The sequence below is a fragment of the Pollachius pollachius genome (genome assembly GCF_949987615.1).
Source record: "Pollachius pollachius genome assembly, chromosome: 9".
Taxonomy (NCBI): Eukaryota; Metazoa; Chordata; class Actinopteri; order Gadiformes; family Gadidae; genus Pollachius; species Pollachius pollachius.
Window position 1 is genome coordinate 9717150 of NC_136942.1, and position 17864 is coordinate 9735013.

The 17864-nt window shown below is 48.9% G+C and overlaps 1 protein-coding gene across 2 annotated transcripts in view; it reads right to left on the reverse strand.

Moving 5' to 3' along the window:
• Positions 1-632: 632 nt before the first annotated feature.
• The window catches only part of man2a2 (mannosidase, alpha, class 2A, member 2), a 35715-nt gene continuing 18483 nt past the window's right edge, over positions 633-17864 (reverse strand). For both annotated transcript variants that reach the window (XM_079743411.1, XM_079743412.1), the window contains exons 15-23: positions 16957-17193; positions 15148-15270; positions 14127-14241; positions 13002-13135; positions 12094-12235; positions 11025-11158; positions 6748-6942; positions 3446-3559; positions 633-2735 (exon numbers count right to left, since the gene is read on the reverse strand). In XM_079743411.1, the coding sequence (XP_079599537.1) occupies positions 2583-2735; positions 3446-3559; positions 6748-6942; positions 11025-11158; positions 12094-12235; positions 13002-13135; positions 14127-14241; positions 15148-15270; positions 16957-17193 (1347 nt within the window). In that variant the 3' untranslated portion in view covers positions 633-2582. The remainder of the gene's footprint in view (positions 2736-3445; positions 3560-6747; positions 6943-11024; positions 11159-12093; positions 12236-13001; positions 13136-14126; positions 14242-15147; positions 15271-16956; positions 17194-17864) is intronic.

Genomic DNA, 17864 nt, shown 5'->3' on the forward strand with positions numbered 1-17864 from the left:
TTACAAGCCAGCGAGCCTGCTTTTTATGTGTTTTCCACGAGGTGGCCACGCCCTCCGCTTCTCCCCTCCATCCTCTGCACTGTATCCGGGATGTAAACCCACACAAGAGCCTTGTGTTGCCTTTTGCCATCTGCTCGCCCGCTCCATCACTGGCCACCCCCCGGAGAGGTGGGCAACCTCAACATGTATTTTCCCGTTTGAAGGGAACCTTGGTTCTGTGTTGGTTTGAAACCATTTTAGTGGGTTGAACTGGAAGGCCGCTCAAGTGTGTGTGGTCGAGCAAGGGCTCTTCATCAGGCGGGTTAAGTCCTCTTATCGGTTTGTGTTGAAGACCAGCCGCCCTCCACGGAGCTGAAGGAGCCCGGACCGGACGCGCAAGTTCATCGCACACAAAACACAACGTCCTCGCCATCCCTTTGTCCCGCTCACACTGACTCAATGGCGCCCCCTACAGTCCGCTCCGAGTTCACATCAGCCTGGGATGGATCTGATGTTCGCAAACGCTTTAAAAATGTCAAAACGGGATCAAAGTAAATCCTCGCAAACACATTTTTTTTTAAACATGGCAAAAATAAACAAACATGAAATAGAAAACAGGGAGTGGAGACACAAGTATTGTTCAGTATCTTTTATTTAAAATCTTTTATTCATACCCCAATCCCTTATGTTCAATTATTCCTTTATTTCCACTGATAGTCAAGAGACAAAATAAATATCAAGGAGCTCAGTCTTTCACAGTCCAACCCAACTAACAGCGCTACACCAAAGATTTCACATAAAAACAAGATGTACACACTCCCGACACACACATACACACGGACATCAGAAACCAGCCAAAAGTGCAATTTCACAAAATGTTTGCGATATCGACACTGCGGTTGATGAGCGGCCGGGCGATAAAGTGCTAAGCGTGGAATCGTGTGGGTGAAAGAACGATTTGGCTGATGCATAGCACGGATCTGGAATGAGAGAGAGAATGAATGAGTGAGTGAGTGAGTGAAGTACTGTCGTGGGTGTGTTAACCCAACGTTCCTCCCATTAGGTTCGTGGGCAGCTCTGCCACAGTGACACGGTGCTAGACAGACGCACTGGGACTTGGGGAGGTGTGTGTCTGTGTGTCTGCATGTGTGTGTGTGTCTATGTGTCTGTGTGTCTTTAGCATACTGTTACTAAGGCCTTAGAGGCTAATGCTGCTGTGAAGGCTACAAATAGACCGTAAAGACGAGCGGCCTCTTATCAACGACCGCCATGAGACATGTACTACTGTGGACCGTAAAAACACACGTTAAAACATTAATACCACCTGGCGGCTTGCTCCATGGGGACCGGCCGTGGCGTGGAATAGACTCAGGGTCCGGCTAGCTTTAGCAGGACTTCTGCTACGTCTGACTAAAACCAATGGCACATGTTTGGCTCTTGCCCAGTGAAGGGACAGCCTCACTGAGATTGATCGGTTCCTAATACATACCCTACTCCCCTCCCGGTGTTGAGAAACAGACTCCCTCCCTCCGCTACACACATGCACACGGACGTACAGGGAAACACTGGAGAGAAACAAAGACACGCGGTCCTGGGAGCATTCGTCGTCCCTTCCTTGGTTGTTACACTGCGGTACGGTACGTTGGGCCGGCTCTCGTTTGCACGAACACACGGATGGCCTCCGAGAAAATTAAAATCACAGCTAGTAAAAAAACAAAACAAAGGACAGTGATTGGTGGTGGTCGCGGTCACCAGACAGAGAGAGCGGGGATAAACCACGGAGCTTTGGACCCAGGGGCTTGAAGAGTGAACACACATTCACACAGTCATACATTCATACAATCATTTGTTTGTTTTGGAAAGAAAAAAGAAAACGATTCACAGATTTCAAAACCGGACGCTGTGTGTGCCCGTGACGTCTTCGTCACGAAACGGGAATTGGTCGGGGGACGAGAGATGATGAAAAAAGAAGGAGAGAGAGCGATGTGATTGCACTCGGATTCTGCAGTGGAGTCTCCCGAAGCTGTATGTACATTCAGTAGTTAAATCCGGGGATTAACAAGTCAACGCGTCGGTTCAAGTCCGGCCCACGAAGGTCTGAAGGGCATCCCCTCCCCTACTGGGAACCATCGCAGTGAAACAATAACCCACAATTATCCAAGAAGATTTCAACAGTTCCGCCCGCTTTAGTCTTTTACTCCTCCACCATTGGCTGCATATTCCAAAAGGGTTCGGCCGCTTCGCAAGGGAGGGCGGAGCAAACAGTGATCCACTTCCTGTCGCCCGGTCTCTAATTGGTCCAGGGGGGGGTCCGGTAAGAACTATCGCCACTCCAGGGGCCTTAGTTCTAGGGAGGTTCTGCCCGCGCCCCTAGACAGAGGACCCCAACCATCACGACCACCACCACCGCCACCACCACCACCACCACTACCCCTAGACCCCCAGCATCTTAAAATATGTCCACCAGGGGGGGCCCCCCGAGGCCAGGAGCCTGCGTGTGCAGTCTGAGCGGCGGGGGCTGTTATTGCGTGCCGTGGAGGACGGAGGAGGGCGGCGGCGGTGAGGGGTGGGGGGGGGGGGAGGGGAGGGGCCGGGGGCGGTCCTTAGCGCAGCTTGAGCTTGAAGGCGGAGAGCTCCATGGGGTTCAGGCTGACGCTGGAGTCGTTGGCCAGGGGAGGGGCGCTGTGCATCAGGGTCAGGGACACCGGCTGCAGCAGCTGGAGGTCCAGGCCCCGCAGCAGGCCCGACACGCCCAGCTGGAGGGGGGAGGGGGGAGGGGAGAGGGCCGATCGCCGATTAGTATGACAAGGCTGAGGCTTTACTGTAATGGGACGCTTATTCACTGTATATACTTACACAGTATGCATACACAGGGAGACAGAGAGAGAGAGAGAGAGAGAGAGAGAGAGAGAGAGAGAGAGAGAGAGAGAGAGAGAGAGAGAGAGAGAGAGAGAGAGAGAGAGAGAGAGAGAGAGAGAGAGAGAGAGAGAGAGAGAGAGAGAGAGAGAGAGAGAACACAGAGAAAGAGAGGAGTCTCAGAGAGAGAGACGGAGACAGAGAGAACACAGACAGAAAGAGAGGAGTCTCAGAGAGAGAGACAAAAGCACAGAGACAGAGAGATACATAAGGACATAGAGAGAAACAGAAAGAGAGACAGCGAGAGACAGAGACAGAGAAACACAGAGAGAGACAGAGAGAGAAACAGAGAAACACATAGAGAGAGACAGAGAAACACAAGACCGAGAGTCGGAGAGAGACAGAGAGAGAAAGAGACAGAGAGAGATTTACATTCCAGAGGTATTTTATACACTTCCCTCTTCTAGAGCGGGAGAGAGAAAAGAGAGAAATGAGTTCCCATGAAATCAGCAGCTCAGGGAGGAAGCAAGCAAGCATGGTGAACACATTTGCTCCCAGCCGGCAGTGAGGAAATAAATCCAAGTGTTCTCCGAGGACTGTGTGTACGGACCTGTCCCTGCGTGGTGGAGCAGTTGAAGCCCAGAGACGGACTCTCCAGGCTGCAGTCCATCCCTTTACGGTGCAGGATCATGGCTGTGTAGGGAGACGGGGAGTTGGGGTCCTCCTGTGCACACACACACACACACACACACACACACACACACACACACACACACACATGATATGAGAGTGAAACTATTGCTTCTTCAGATTAGCGGTCAACCGAGTGAGTTTGGCTGGTGACTCCCGCATCTGGGGCTCAGAGACCTCCGGCCCCACCCACCAACAATCTAAATTGGCCCCGGTGAAGCTACGACACGCACGGCGGCACGATAACGAAATTGTTCGTAGTGCGCCGGTGTGGCTGCGAGTTATTAGGCCCACTGTTGATGTACAAAGGGGCCAATTTAGATAGTTTATCAAAAGAACGTTTTCGAAGAACGTTTCAGAGAATAGCGATGCCTCAGAAGTAATCTCCCGTGACGGATTGTGCTTATCAGCTGGCCCCATGTGTGGTTCCCCCTCCCAGGTCAGGAACCACCGCTGTACCCCAGCGATCCTCAAAGGGGGGCGACCGTGGGGGGAGGCATGAGCTACGATGCGATGGGGGCAGATGATTTAAAAAGAGACCAAATAAGGGGAGTTGCAGGGTATGTTTCCTGAGGAGGTACAGTAAACAGAGTGCTGCTGAGTGCCATACAGGCCGCCTCGAGAGGCCGTGAGACGTGGAGGAGATCACCACTTCAGACAGGAGGGGGTCGGGGGCGGGGAGAGGGGAATTCATTTTAACGACCTGATGAATAAAGATGGTAGCTCCTTTTGCAGCATTTTTACAACAATCGTGTTAATCACGTTCAGACCTTGGTCGTTCCTCCACATCAAAGACACAGCGTTCTCACATCCTCACATGAAAGGCTGTGTGTGCGATTTTTAAACAGGGGAGTGGAGGCGGACTCCAGGAAAAGAGGGTCAATGAATCAAAGTGTTGGTTAACGCGGTGCATGACAGACAGGTGTGGGTGTTCTGCTTCGGCACCGCAGTGGTGGAACGAGCACCCTGCCAATTGACCGCAGAGTCGCTCACTAGCTTCCGCAAAAGACACTCACACTTCCCCCCGCCACCCCTCTTACACAGTTATTCTATGTTGTACGACCTTGCACTTAAAAATACTACTTAGCATTGTGTAGCGTCTCATCCTAGCTACCTTTGTTATATACAGGGAATGGGTTAACCTAGTGATTATTATTAGTGCTTGGTACTTGGTTCTATGAACATCCTTACTTCCCGGACAGCGATATATTGTTGTTTCTCTTTCTTCTGACAAATGTACTTATTGTAAGTCGCTTTGGATAAAATCGTCTGCTAAACGTAAATGTAAATGTAAATATACATGTAATGCACTATGGTCTGATCTAAGGTCTGGTCTATGGTCTGGCCTAAGGTCAGGTCTCGTCTATGGTCTGGTCTAAGGTCAGGACTATGGTCTACGATCTGGTCTAAGGTTTGGTCTAAGGTCTGATCCAAGTCCAGGGGTTGACACTTAGGTTTCAAAAGCACTTGCCCATCGGGCAAGTACAGGTCATGTTCAACTTGCCCGAATGTGATGTTCACTTGCCCAAATTATAATCAGAATCGTGAACGGGCCTCTTTTTGCCAGGCACCCGGCCTGGTTTTGGGGGGCTCAGAAAACTAATCCTAGCTCAGACTGAAGCTGAATGTTCTTCCACACATGGTGTGTTTAAAAAATAACAAACTTCTCTTTGTTTACTTATTTATCGAACGGTCACATCGTGCCATGAAGTGATTTCAGTCCACCGTTGCAACCTATTAAAGCTATCGCCCAGTTATATGTAGACCTGCATGATTTTATGCAAATGTACATAACTAAATGTCAGAGGTAGTAGCAGAGATATGTCTTTTTTAACTTTCACGTTTCTTGTAGCTCTAACTGAATAATCACAATTGCGTTTCCAGTAGTGTGGTCAGTCACGATACTGGATTTTCTAACTTCGATAATATGCCTGGAACAATATCGATATTTTATACCATTTTCGATATCAGTGGAAAAGTTTTTTTCAGGAAAGAACGTACCCAAAGTAAATAGAGTATATCTCCACAACTGCAAGGGCGATAATGTCATCTTTGTGCCAAAAGAAAGATTGTTGTGCAAGTGAACTATTCAATGGGGACAATACTTAGTTAAAGTGAATAAAGCCATGGAACACAGCATAAGTGGAAGATAACATTTCCACCTGAAATAATTATCAGTTGGGAGCGCTGTCTTACTATGAGACAAAAATAAAGGTAGATATCTTACAATTTTGACACTTGACACCTCAAGTTCAGGAGAAAATATAATCGAATACAACAAGCCAAACACTCGCAAATACACATATGGCCACTAGATTGCGCTGAAGAACATGTTTTCTGATTGAAGGCAATTTACCTTTTTCCTAAGAAACCTTCTCCTAGTCATTGATTGTAAACACCATGTTTAGTTGCAAAATTTGACCCAGACACTGGATTATCTGTTTATGGTGGTTTTATGCGATCAGAATCAACTTTGTGGACAAAAATCACAAAGGTAAAACTTCATTTTTGGGTGTTAAAAGAAAAGGGGATGTTACTTCTTAAGGTGTTATTTGCGAGTTTTAGTCACAGAATGATATGGTTTGAACTGTTGGAATAAGAGTGAGGGTCCAATTTCGTGAAAAAGATCGCTAAAAAGATCGCTATTGTTATGAAACCCAAAACCGTTTTCTTGCATATGACTTTCCTTGGTAATTTGCCTCAATCCAAAGTACTTCCAAACCGCACTCCTCCATCACTACTCCATTTTCCTTCTACCTAAACCGTTCGCGGAGGCGCTGCACTTGAGATGCTAGCTGTGTTGGCTAACCTTTAGCTAACACCTTTGAATCACTGCCAGAGACCACACTGCGAGTGGGTGACAGAAGGCGGGGCTATATTCGCGCTGAAGCGATGCGTGTCTGTTAACTCGCTGTCCGAGAGAAGAGAAGACAGCTCGCTGATCAATTGCAAATACTTCTATTTTGTGTGATTTTGCGGAACAAAAGGTTGTTCTGCAGTTTCTAAAAACACTTGAATAAATAGCCTTTATATTAACATCCACCCAAAATCCACTTGCCCGAAACCAGAAACCAGAAACCAGAAATCAATCTCAACTTGCCCAAATATTACTTTTAGTTGCCCCTGGCAAGCGGGCAACCGTTATTGTCGAGGCCTGAAGTCGCTCTGGATGAAAGCATCCTAAATGTAAATGTAAAGGTAAAGGTGTGAGGGCAGTCCTACCTGGCTGACGACGCTGCGCAGGTTGACCAGGTGGAAGTCGCAGGGCAGCGGCTCCCTGAGAGGGCAGAAAGTCTGCAACGGCGGCACGCCGCGCTTCTTGGGCAGCACGGGCAGCGGCAGCACCTCGTGGTTCAGGACCGCGCCCGTCAGGTGGCCGAGCAGCGACGGGAAGGCCGGCGCGCCGCTGTCTGTCATCTGGCGGCCGGGCAGGAAGGGGAGGGGTTTAGGTCAGGAGCGAAAACTAGTGCTTATGAGCATTAATGAGCATTAATGAGCGTTAACAAGCGTTAACGATCACTAACTAGTGTCAACGAGCGTCAACAAACGTTAACCAGTGTTAACGAGCGCTAAGGAGCGTTCTACATCTGTAAACGAGCACTAACGGATACTCACGAGCGCTACATAGCGTTAACAGTCACAAACGAGCGTTCTAAGTCAGTAGATAAGCTTTCTACGTCAGTTTAATCCTGCTCTGTTCTACTGAGCTTTTTCAAGGTGTTGGTTCACCCCGTTAAAAACATATCTGACGACACTTAAGAGTAAAATGAGCCCATATACACATCAAGCCATCTGAAACTTGTACAGCTATGAGTGTAGCTACAACCCTGGCCACTAGAGGGTGCTAATGGGAAGACTTAACCAGTGCGGCTTTAACCAGCATCAGTTGGGAGCTTCCAGTCTATAGTTTTCACATATCTTTTTATCTGAATCTGCACCACTCCTCTTACTTTGTGTACAGATACACTGCATAGACATTTTTTGCAAATCCCTTGTTTTATCCTTTTTTGCAAATCCCTTGTTTTATCCTTTATCCCTTTCTTTATGACAGCACCAGACCGCGGTACTTTCTGCTGTGCTGTGACACTCGGAATATCCCGGCCGGGATAAATAAAGTTGTACTTTATCTGGGTTGAATCCCGACTTAAGTACTTCATTTGCTTTTACTTTCACTTCTAAACAAGGTGTGTGAGCTGCTCTAGAACGCATTGGAAACACCGTAAAGCTGGGGAGGCTTAGATTACCTCTAGTGGGGGAAGGCTGGGGGTGGCGTTGAGGCCGAGCTACTAAGGGGGAACACACTTACTCACGAGCGGGGTGCCGTGATGGAGCGTGTTGTCACGGTACAGTAGAGCACTTTCAATAACACTACATCATCCCTTAATGAACAAAGCAGTGCGAGGCGGCCGTACATCAGCAGCGTCCCCCGTACATAGCGGAGGTAGACGGACGGCAAAGAGGTGTTTCCGTCGACCTGACAAACGACGCCGTTTGTCATCGCACCATGAGGTGGGACTAAAAGGGGGGGGGGGGGGGGGGGTACTAGGATCTCTGGCTGGAGGGCTGAGGGGGGGAGAGGCCTGGAGACTGGGTGGGAGTAGGGGAGAATAGCACCAACGCTACTAGCAAGCTAGTGGCATCTTCTCGGTTGCCGCGACAACATTACCTCTGAAGCCCCGCCCCTCCTCAGGGCCAGAGGGAGGAGCGAGTGAAACATGGCGACCAGTTTGGTGAGCAGACCGCTCTGGGGTCAATGGTGCAGAGGAGAAAAACACACACACACAGAGAGAGAGAGAGAGAGAGAGAGAGAGAGAGAGAGAGAGAGAGAGAGAGAGAGAGAGAGAGAGAGAGAGAGAGAGAGAGAGAGAGAGAGAGAGAGAGAGAGAGAGAGAGAGAGAGAGAGGACAGACAGAGAGAGAAAAAGGACAGAGGGTAGAGAGTAGAGAGAGAGTGGGGGGAGAAGGGGGGGGACAGATGGCGAAGTCAGTGAGGAGAACAGAGAACAGCCACAGACGGGTCATTGAGGAAAGCCGGGCACCGCCTGGGTGGAGAGAGAGAGAGACCGGGAGCTCTCTCCCCCTGTTAAGCAGGTCCGTTATCGTCTGGTGGTGAGGGGTGGGGGCGGCACCGGGGGCTAAGAGTGCGTCAGCAGGTTGTCCCGGAAACCCACTGACTCATCACAGTCTGCGGTCGGATCGACCGGTCAACCCACCTCTGAGTCTGATCTCTTGCGTACGAAAGGTTACCTCGTAAAACTGTGGCGATAATTCTTTTGCAGATGACAATTTTATATAGTGCTCTGGCATGTGTTGTGTTGTGCGCTGATTTACAACACAGGCCACCACAGCCCAATTGGATTGTGGAACGTTTTAATTCAGTGTTGATTGGCAGCTTAGTGTGATACAATATGTGTATCTTCCCTGCGACGCAGTAATTGAGCGCATTGCAACAATAAGGGCTTTGTGCCGGTAAATCTCTTGTCAGAGGTCACGAAAACACAAAGGCTATTTAATATCGGTAAACAAATATGAGGCGACAGCCAGCTCTACGGTCCCTCTGTCAGTCATGCAGGGCTGCTCTGAATATATGAATACATCTGCTGCCTGATGGATAATCGGACCCCAAGCAGCAGCAGATACGCTGGCTTTGTTCAGAGCTCAGGAACCCGCGGTTTAGAGCCGCTTCTGACGTCAGCGCAGCGGCACAAAGCACATTGGGAATGACACGACGTGTGAGCTACGTGGGAGCCACGTCACGGGTGGTGAGTCACACACACACATAGAACCACTACATGTAAACCAGGTCACATGACCCTAGGGTCGGTGTGTAGACACCCCCCACGCACAGAACCATTACATGTAATCCAGGTCACATGACACTAGGGTCGGTGAGTAGGGAAACACAAGCAAAGACAGAAAGTCAGACAAAAACACACGGACCAACGTCACATGACACTAGGGTCACTGAGTAGAGACACACACAGGTTGGTTTTTCTCCTCAGGCTGATATCACTAATTTGGTCCACCCCTTTAACACACATTGCTACATCGCTTTGGATGAGATAGATCCTAGTACGAATTGCTCCCTCTTTCAATCCGGCCCTTGGCTTAATGAAACAATTCCTTATGTCCGGGGTAAATGTCGGTGGCAGAGTGACTGTGTGACTCCATCACACTCCGTGTTCACCGCCTCGACCACACAGAGCTTATAAATGAGTTTAACAACACAGTGCAGGTCACCAAGGCTTCTTACTCAGCTAACCTAATTACCTCCGGCAAACGCAACACCACAGTCCTGTTTGCACACCAATAACCACTCTGTCGCTCCTTCACCTCCGGACATGCCAGCCTTTTGAAATAAGCATCACAGTCACTTTCTCTCTTTCTCTGTGGAAAGGATTTGAGATGGCAGGGCAGTAGAATCATTAACTCTATTCCCTTCTCTGCTTATCCATCTGTTTTGGGCAGCTTCTCGCCCATCTCCCTGCGTGGGTGTCAGGAACCATTCCCAATGCCCTGCTGGGAAGGGTTCCTGACTTTCCTGCTTTAAAAACGTTTGTGGGCGTATTGCTCCAATCCTGGTCTCCATTTTTAATAGCTCCATGCAATGCAGCTGTGTCCCGTATTATTTTAAACATGCCAGTTACTCAGCTCACTTTGAAGCAAACCAACCTTGATCATCACTTCCGAACCACTAAAAGGCCTATTTTCTAAGTTGCCTTCAGTCTTACAAAGATTTAAGAAAACGGTTGTGAGACAGCCCACTGACAGTCGACTGCACACAACATTGTAGATCAATTCCAATCTGGTTTCCGTCAGAAGCGTTCCATGGATACTGTGCTGCTCTGAGCCTCCCATGACATAATGATGTCTACTGATGCGGTGAAGGCTCTGCTTTTGGTGCTGCTGGAACTCAGCGCATCTTCTGACAATGCAGATCCCCAGCAGCAGAACCCTGACTGAAGGTCTGGTGGGTGGATGGATCGGGGCGTGGCGCTAGACTAGTTCCTTCTGGGTCGCTTGGTCCCTACGTGTCTGGAAGTGCTGCTTTTTCCTGTGGTGTGCCTCAGGGTTCCGTTTTAGGTCCTCTTTCATTTGCTTTGTTTGGTCTCTCCGTAGGTCGTTTTGTTGATACATTTAAAAGGTATCTTGTATCACGGTTATCAGTGGTGGATCCTGAACGCTTCTGCAAGGCTGGGTCCAGCACGACAACTCGCATCACAACCACCTTAGCGTCATTACATTTTGTGTAGGGGGTGTTTGTGAGTGTAGGGATGTGGAGAGTAGGGGCGTATGTGTGTGTGTGTGTGTGCGAGGATGTAGGGTTGTGTGTGAGTGTATGGGTGTGTGTGTGTGTGTGTGTGTGTGTGAGCATAGGTGGTGTGAGTGAGAGGGTAGGGTTGTGTGTGGGTGCATGAGTCTGTGACTGTAAGGCTGTGTGTGTGTGTGTGACTGTGAGGTTGTGTGTATATGTGAGTGTAGATGTGTGTGCGTTCTCACAGCGTTGCCGGTGTCTCTGCGCTCCAGCAGCAGGCGGAAGCGGTTGACGGTCTTCTTGTTGTCCTTCAGGCCCTGGCCCAGACCACGGTTATCGTCCTGCATCAGCCGGCGATCCAGGATCACCTCCAGCTGGCCTGGGGCGCACACACAGACACACAAATGTTAATACAAATGTAAAAATACACTTTCACACACAGAAATTATATATATATGCTAAAACACAAAGATATTCAAAAACACACATAAATAAGCACACACACATCTGTAGCCTAAGCATGATGAAACAAGCCCCTGCTCTCTGCATGCATCAAAACCAAATGGAGCCATTACGTCTGTGAATTTAAATATATAAATCTCACAGCCATCAGCCTCCTGTAGGGTATGTTTAAGGACACACACTTCTACCTCAGGAATAAGGCTATTCAATTAAATAGACGAATACATGACTCAATAAACACCAAATGATTCACTTGGACTTGAAGCTCTGCTGGTTCTATTGTCAACACATGAGGTATTGTTGAAACGTCCTTGGCCAAGCTAGACATGGAGATAACTGCTCCTAGCCTCTTGTTTATGACCGCTTAAGTGTATGTACGGACGCGTTATTCTACATGTCTGTGTGTGTGTGTGTGTGTGTGTGTGCAATATGCATGGTCCTACATTTCCTTGCGTGCATATCCGTATGTGCCTTGTGTGTGTGTCCATGTGTGTGTGTATGTGTGCGCGTGATCCTACATGTCCTTGCATGTGTGTGTCTGTGCGTCCGTGTGTGCGGTATGCGTGATCCTACATTTACTTGCGTGTGTGTCTGTGTATGTGTGTGTGTCCGTGTGTGTGTGTGTGTGTGTGTGTGTGTGTGTGTGTGTGTGTGTGTGTGTGTGTGTGTGTGTGTGTGTGTGTGTGTGTGTGTGTGTGTGTGTGTGTGTGTGTGTGTGTGTGTGTGTGAGGCTGTGTGCTAAGTGCAGAAGCAGACATGCTGTCAGCACATCCTGCGGCCCATACATTAACCCCATGGGGTCAGCCCCTCCGTTCCTCATCACTAAACCCCTGTGTAGGCGGGGCCACTGACCGCTCTCCAGGCTGGCCACGCCCAGGGCCTGGGCCGAGTGCAGGCTGAGGCGGTGCTGGCTGTCCTGGATCAGGGCCTGGCTCGGCATGGGGTAGAAGTTAGCCTGCAGCGGCAGCTTCAAGAACTGACGGCGCGCCTGCATCTATGGACCAGAACGACATAACAAAGTCAGTGGGGCGCACAACAGAAACGCAGGGTGGATGGGACAGTCAGGAGAACCACACAACACAAAGTCAGGGGAATGACTTAACACAAAGTCAGGGATACGCATAACACAAAATAGGGTGGATGGGAAAGTCAGGGGAACGCACACAACACAAAGTCAGGGGGGCGCACAACACAACAAAAGGAGAATGGGAGAGTCAGGGATCACAGACAACAGAAAGTCGGGGAAACAACACAAACCCAGGATGGATGGGAAGGTCAGGGGAACAACACAACACAGGATGGATGTGAGGGTCAGGGGAACAACACAACACTGGGTGGATGGGGAAGTCAGGAAGACGTTAAGATTGCGTTATTTAGATTGAGCAGGCGCTTTAACCCACAGCGACCTACATGAGGGCTAATTACTAATTCATCCTGATCCTGATCCCGATACCATTACACCCTCGTAGACTATCTTCCAGCGGACGATTATGAGGGTTAGGGCGAATATATGTCAGGGCGTCAGGTCAGCTGTTATATCCTGTGTTGAGTGACACGGTAAACAGCTTGCCATTTACGTTGAGTCATTTACCTTCAGCACGCTTTCATCCCCGGTGGTTTACAAACGAGGCTGTGAACCCTCTGAGCGTACAATCCAAGACGGCGCAGCTACACAAAGTGCTAAGCGCTGCAGCACTGCGTGTAAAAAAACAGCCGATCGGAAAAAAACAGGCGAACCGGGATGTTCGTGAGCGACTGACCTGGAAGCCGTTGAGGTCGGTGTGGAAGACGTCTCCGCTCTGGATGTCCGTCACCAGGCGCATGGCCAGCTCCTTGTTGGTCTGGTCCCGGATGTCCACCGCGGTGCTGAGCTCCACGGAGAGCCCGTCCACGCCTGGAGGGACCAATGCAAACCCACGTTTAATACAATGGTAAATGTACTGCATCCAATGGGGACGACACTAAACCGGAAACCTTGCTACCCGCAGTAGAAGAGGATATGGGACGAGGTGCCTGGGGCCAGTGGGGCGTGCTCACTTCTCATGTAAAAACCCAGGTTTCACATCTTTTGTCATCCGTTATAGCTGATATGTGGAAGCAAAACTCGAGTTTAATTTCTGCGTTTCGAGAGCCCCTCATGGCGTTCAGCAGGCGAAAAGAAGGCGTGTACAACAGGCGGTGTAAAGCAGGCGGTGTAAAGCAGGCGGTGTAAAGCAGGGGGTGTAAAGCAGGCGGTGTTAAGCAGGCAGTGTAAAGCAGGCGGTGTAAAGCAGGCGGTGTACAGCAGGCGATGTACAGAAGGCGGTGTACAGCAGGCGATGTACAGCAGGCGGTGTACAGCAGGCGGTGTTAAGCAAGCGGTGTAAAGCAGGCGGTGTACAGCAGGCGGTGTACAGCAGGCGGTGTTGGTGGATATTTTGTGGAGCAGGTCACGACGCACAGTCAGGGTTTCACTTGGAAAAGGCGACGGAAATGTTTTGGAGAGAGCAGCACAGATAGACGTGATGGAAAGACATAATCAAATATTTGATTAGAGTTTCAGAGGGTTAAATAATTAATTCATGTAATCAAACTACCCACTGCTCCATCTGCTGCCTGTGACCGCGCCAAGTTCGGCCCCACGGAAGCTGTGTGTGTGTGTGTCTGTGTGTGTGTCTCTGAGTGAGTGTATGAGACTGCAAAAACGAAAAAAATAAAGCGAGCGAGTCTGTGAGTGAGTGAATGAGAGCAAGAGCAAGCAAGTGTGTGTGTGTGTGTGTGTGTGAGTGGGTGAGTAAGTAAGTGAGAGCAAGAGCGAGCGAGTATGTGAGTGTGCGAGAAAGTGTCTGTCTGTGTGCGTGCATGCGCTTGTGTGTCTGCGTTGGCGTTGCTATGCGTGGTCTTACCGGGCACGTTGTGGATACGGACTGTCTGCTGGAAGTGCTGGAAGTGGGAGACCACCTCGGAGAAGAGGGGTCCCTCTTCCACCCGGACCACCGGCGGCTCCTTCTGGATGTAGGGCTGGGGGCGGAGAGGAGAGGACGGGAGAGGAGAGAGAAGTCTTACTGTTCATAAAGAAGCTCCTGGTTCACCTGTAAGATGTCACCTGAATAATGTAGGCCAGGCACAGCTTTATCTCTCCTCTGTTTACAAGACGTCGGCTTCCTGCCGCTGTCAATGTTTAATGTATCCATGGTGATCAAGCTCTTTTGAATATGAGAAAGAGAGAAAAGAGAGGCAGAGAGAAAGACGGAAAGAGAAAGAGAGACAGATAGAGGGAGGCTAGAGATACACTGAGTGGGAGAGCAAGAGAAATATAGAGTGAGACAGAACTCAGAGAGAGAAAGATGGAGAGAAAGAGAGATATAGAGTGAGACAGAGACAACGTTGAGACCTCAAGATATAGAAAGAGACAGACAACACAGAGAGAAAGAGAGAGGACGATCAACAGAGACAGAGAGTGAGACACTTGGAGAACACACACACAGAGAGAGAGAGAGAGAGAGAGAGAGAGAGAGAGAGAGAGAGAGAGAGAGAGAGAGAGAGAGAGAGAGAGAGAGAGAGAGAGAGAGAGAGAGAGAGAGAGAGAGAGAGAGAGAGAGAGAGAGAGAGAGAGAGAGAGAGAGAGAGAGAGAGAGAGAGAGAACAGAAGTGAGCTCTATATGGCGGGGGCTCTGAACACAGACACCCCGTCAATACCGGGCCACTGCACTCCACTCCTGCCGCTGCTGAGGCCAGGCACACTCTGGTGCGTCTTCCTTTCATTACCTTCTTTCTTTCATTCAATCAATGAGATTAAACAACAGACAGCCCCATCTCCCCGTGGGGCCCTCCCAACAGTGTATAGCACACTGCTGTTAACCAAGGCTGCAGTGAGCATCAATAGCAAACTAATGAGATGGGGCGAGACACCAAACATAAGCACACCTTTGCCGTGCCGTCGGGCAGGAAGAGATAGGCCCCGCTCTTGTCCTTGGAGGGCCGCGTGCCGTACACCAGGAAGTGCATCTGGACCTTCACTTCCTGTGGGTCGTCCTTCAGGCGGATGCTCTGCATGGGTAAACACACGGGGAAGGAGGATGGAGAGAGATACTGAGTCAATGGTAAACAGACTGCATTGATACAGCACTTTTCCAACCAGTGGCCACTCAAAGTGCTTTACAATATTGCAACATTCACCCATTCATACACACATTCACACACCGATGGTTGAGTCAGCCATGCAAGGCGACAGCCAGCCAACTTTTTGGTCTACTCTACAAATGAAAATACAAACTACGTGAAATGTATTTGCACTTTTTTCAGTAAAATTAAAAAGATGTAGCCAGTAGTGAAAAACATAATGTTCATAACCTTTTGCTTAAGGACAATGCATTCTTAAACTTTTATGCGGATTGGCTGAGTATTACAATATTCATATCAAGCCACGACAATACAGCATACGAAAGGCAATCAGTCGAAGCCATCAGCAGAGACAGCCGACAGGAGGTCATTACCCCGAATCAAGTGATACAACATCGACACAAGGCCACTGTGGGAAAATCAGCCTAAGTTCGTCATAGATGGAAGATCATTCATTTGGGTCTGTCAACGTTTCCATTTAGCGTGCTACTCAACAACCCTCTCAAATTATCAACTGTATCGGCCCCAAAAGATTGACTTGTGGAGCGTTATTCCCCTCACACAATCTGGGTCGATCCAGCCCTCGGGTGATCCGCAGGAAATTACGCAATAGGATGAAACCTGGAGAGCTCAGAGCAGCCAACTCAATGTCTGCAAAAATGTTGTTAGTTTTGATTTCGTTTTTCGACAGAAAGTTCTTGGAGTGTGCCAGAATGAGACAGACCCCTAAAAGGTGAGGCAGCAGGCGGCAAGAGAGGGATGGGATGAAACAGGCTTGCGGTAGCAACAGAAGCAGCAGGCACTGCCATGTCATCTCTGATCAAACAGCCCAGAGAGGCCTTCTGGGAAATCAAGCTGCGGTGGTTGCACTTCTTAAAGAAGACTTCAAGCAGAGATCAAAGTGGAGCTTACAAGCATCCTATGCAATATGGATCCACAGAGAAGAGCGCGCACCCGACGTCCGTTTGCATTGTTTTCATCTATTTGTTGATCTTAACTATTTATGTCGTTCTATTTACTGTAAGGCAACTTCAGGTGCCTCCTGAACAGTGTCAAACAAATACTGTTTTTTAATTATTGATGCAGCAGATGAAGCTAATGTAATTAATGTAGCTAATTTAACTAATACAGCTAATGTAACTTTTATTGCTAATGCAACTAATATCGCAAATACAGCCAATATAGCTAATGGAACTTATACAGCTTATCTAGCTATTGCAGCTAATGTAAATAATACAGCTTATGTAGCAAATGCAGCGTATGTAACTAATGCAGTTAATGTAGCTAATGTAACAAATACAGCTAATGCAACTTACGTAGTGTATGTTACTAATGCAGCCAAAATAGCTAATGTAGCTAATGCAGCTAATGTAACAAATACAGCTAATGTGTCTAATACAGCTAATGTAGTTAATGTAACCAATACAGCTAATTTAACTAATACAGCTACTCCAGCCAATATAGCTAATATAGCATATACAGCTAGTGTAGCTAATGCAGCTAAAGGAGCATATACAGCTAGTGTAATTAATACAGCCAATGTAGCTAATGTAGCATATACAGCTTATTGTAGCTGATACAGCTATTGTAGCTAACAGAGCTAGCGGGTCATACCTCCAGGAGGCCGGTGGTCCCAGAGAAGCCCAGCGTGAGGGACTGGGTGGTGATGAAGAAGGGCTGGGGGTCGGCCTGCTGGGAGCGGACGGGGAGGGGGTCCACGGCCCGGGCGCTGACCCCGGCCCCCGGCAGGCGGAGCAGGGTGTCGGAGCGCAGCGTCATGGGCGAGTCCGCCATGTTGTACAGGTGGAACACGGCCAGGCCGAGGGCGGGAAGACGGGCCATGAAGGTGGCCTGCGGACCACAGGGCAGGGCTTACAATGGACTCATCATCATCATCTTTGTATTGTTATTGTATTCTTTTTTTAAAGCAACAAAATGCCTCATGGGCATAAAAACTGCATAAATAAGAGGTAATACATACATATAAAAAACTATGACTAAAATAATTGGCTTAGCCTTAAGAGATTTGAAGAGGTTTGTTTGTTCTGCGATGGCTGTATGGGTATAGAGTTGTCCCATTATAGACTGTGCCAGTTCATATTGTCAAATTCATAATAGGCTACTGCAGCTTCGTCTCCCCCTCACAAAATGAAAAACACAGCCCAAAATATATATAAAGCCCCTTGGTTATGTCGATATTGTGTATGGAGCCGCAGAATCGATCGCTGGCCAAGAAAAGTAGAGAGCATAATAACGGTGGAAGCTGTTTATACTTCAGACTATTTGGCACCTATTGACCTCCTACCCGTCCCCTGGAAGAGGCTGCTTCGCTGTTCCTTCTCATAGTTTGTTCTCGTGACGTTCAGGAGGGTTTACCCTTGCCCTTTAGCAGGTCTATTACCTGGCTTGTGAAAGGAATATACTATAAGGACTATAAGGGCGGCATGTGGCTCAGGAGGTAGAGAGGGTTAGCTGCTAACCGGAAGGTTGCGAGTACAATCCCCGGGTCCTCGACTGTGGCT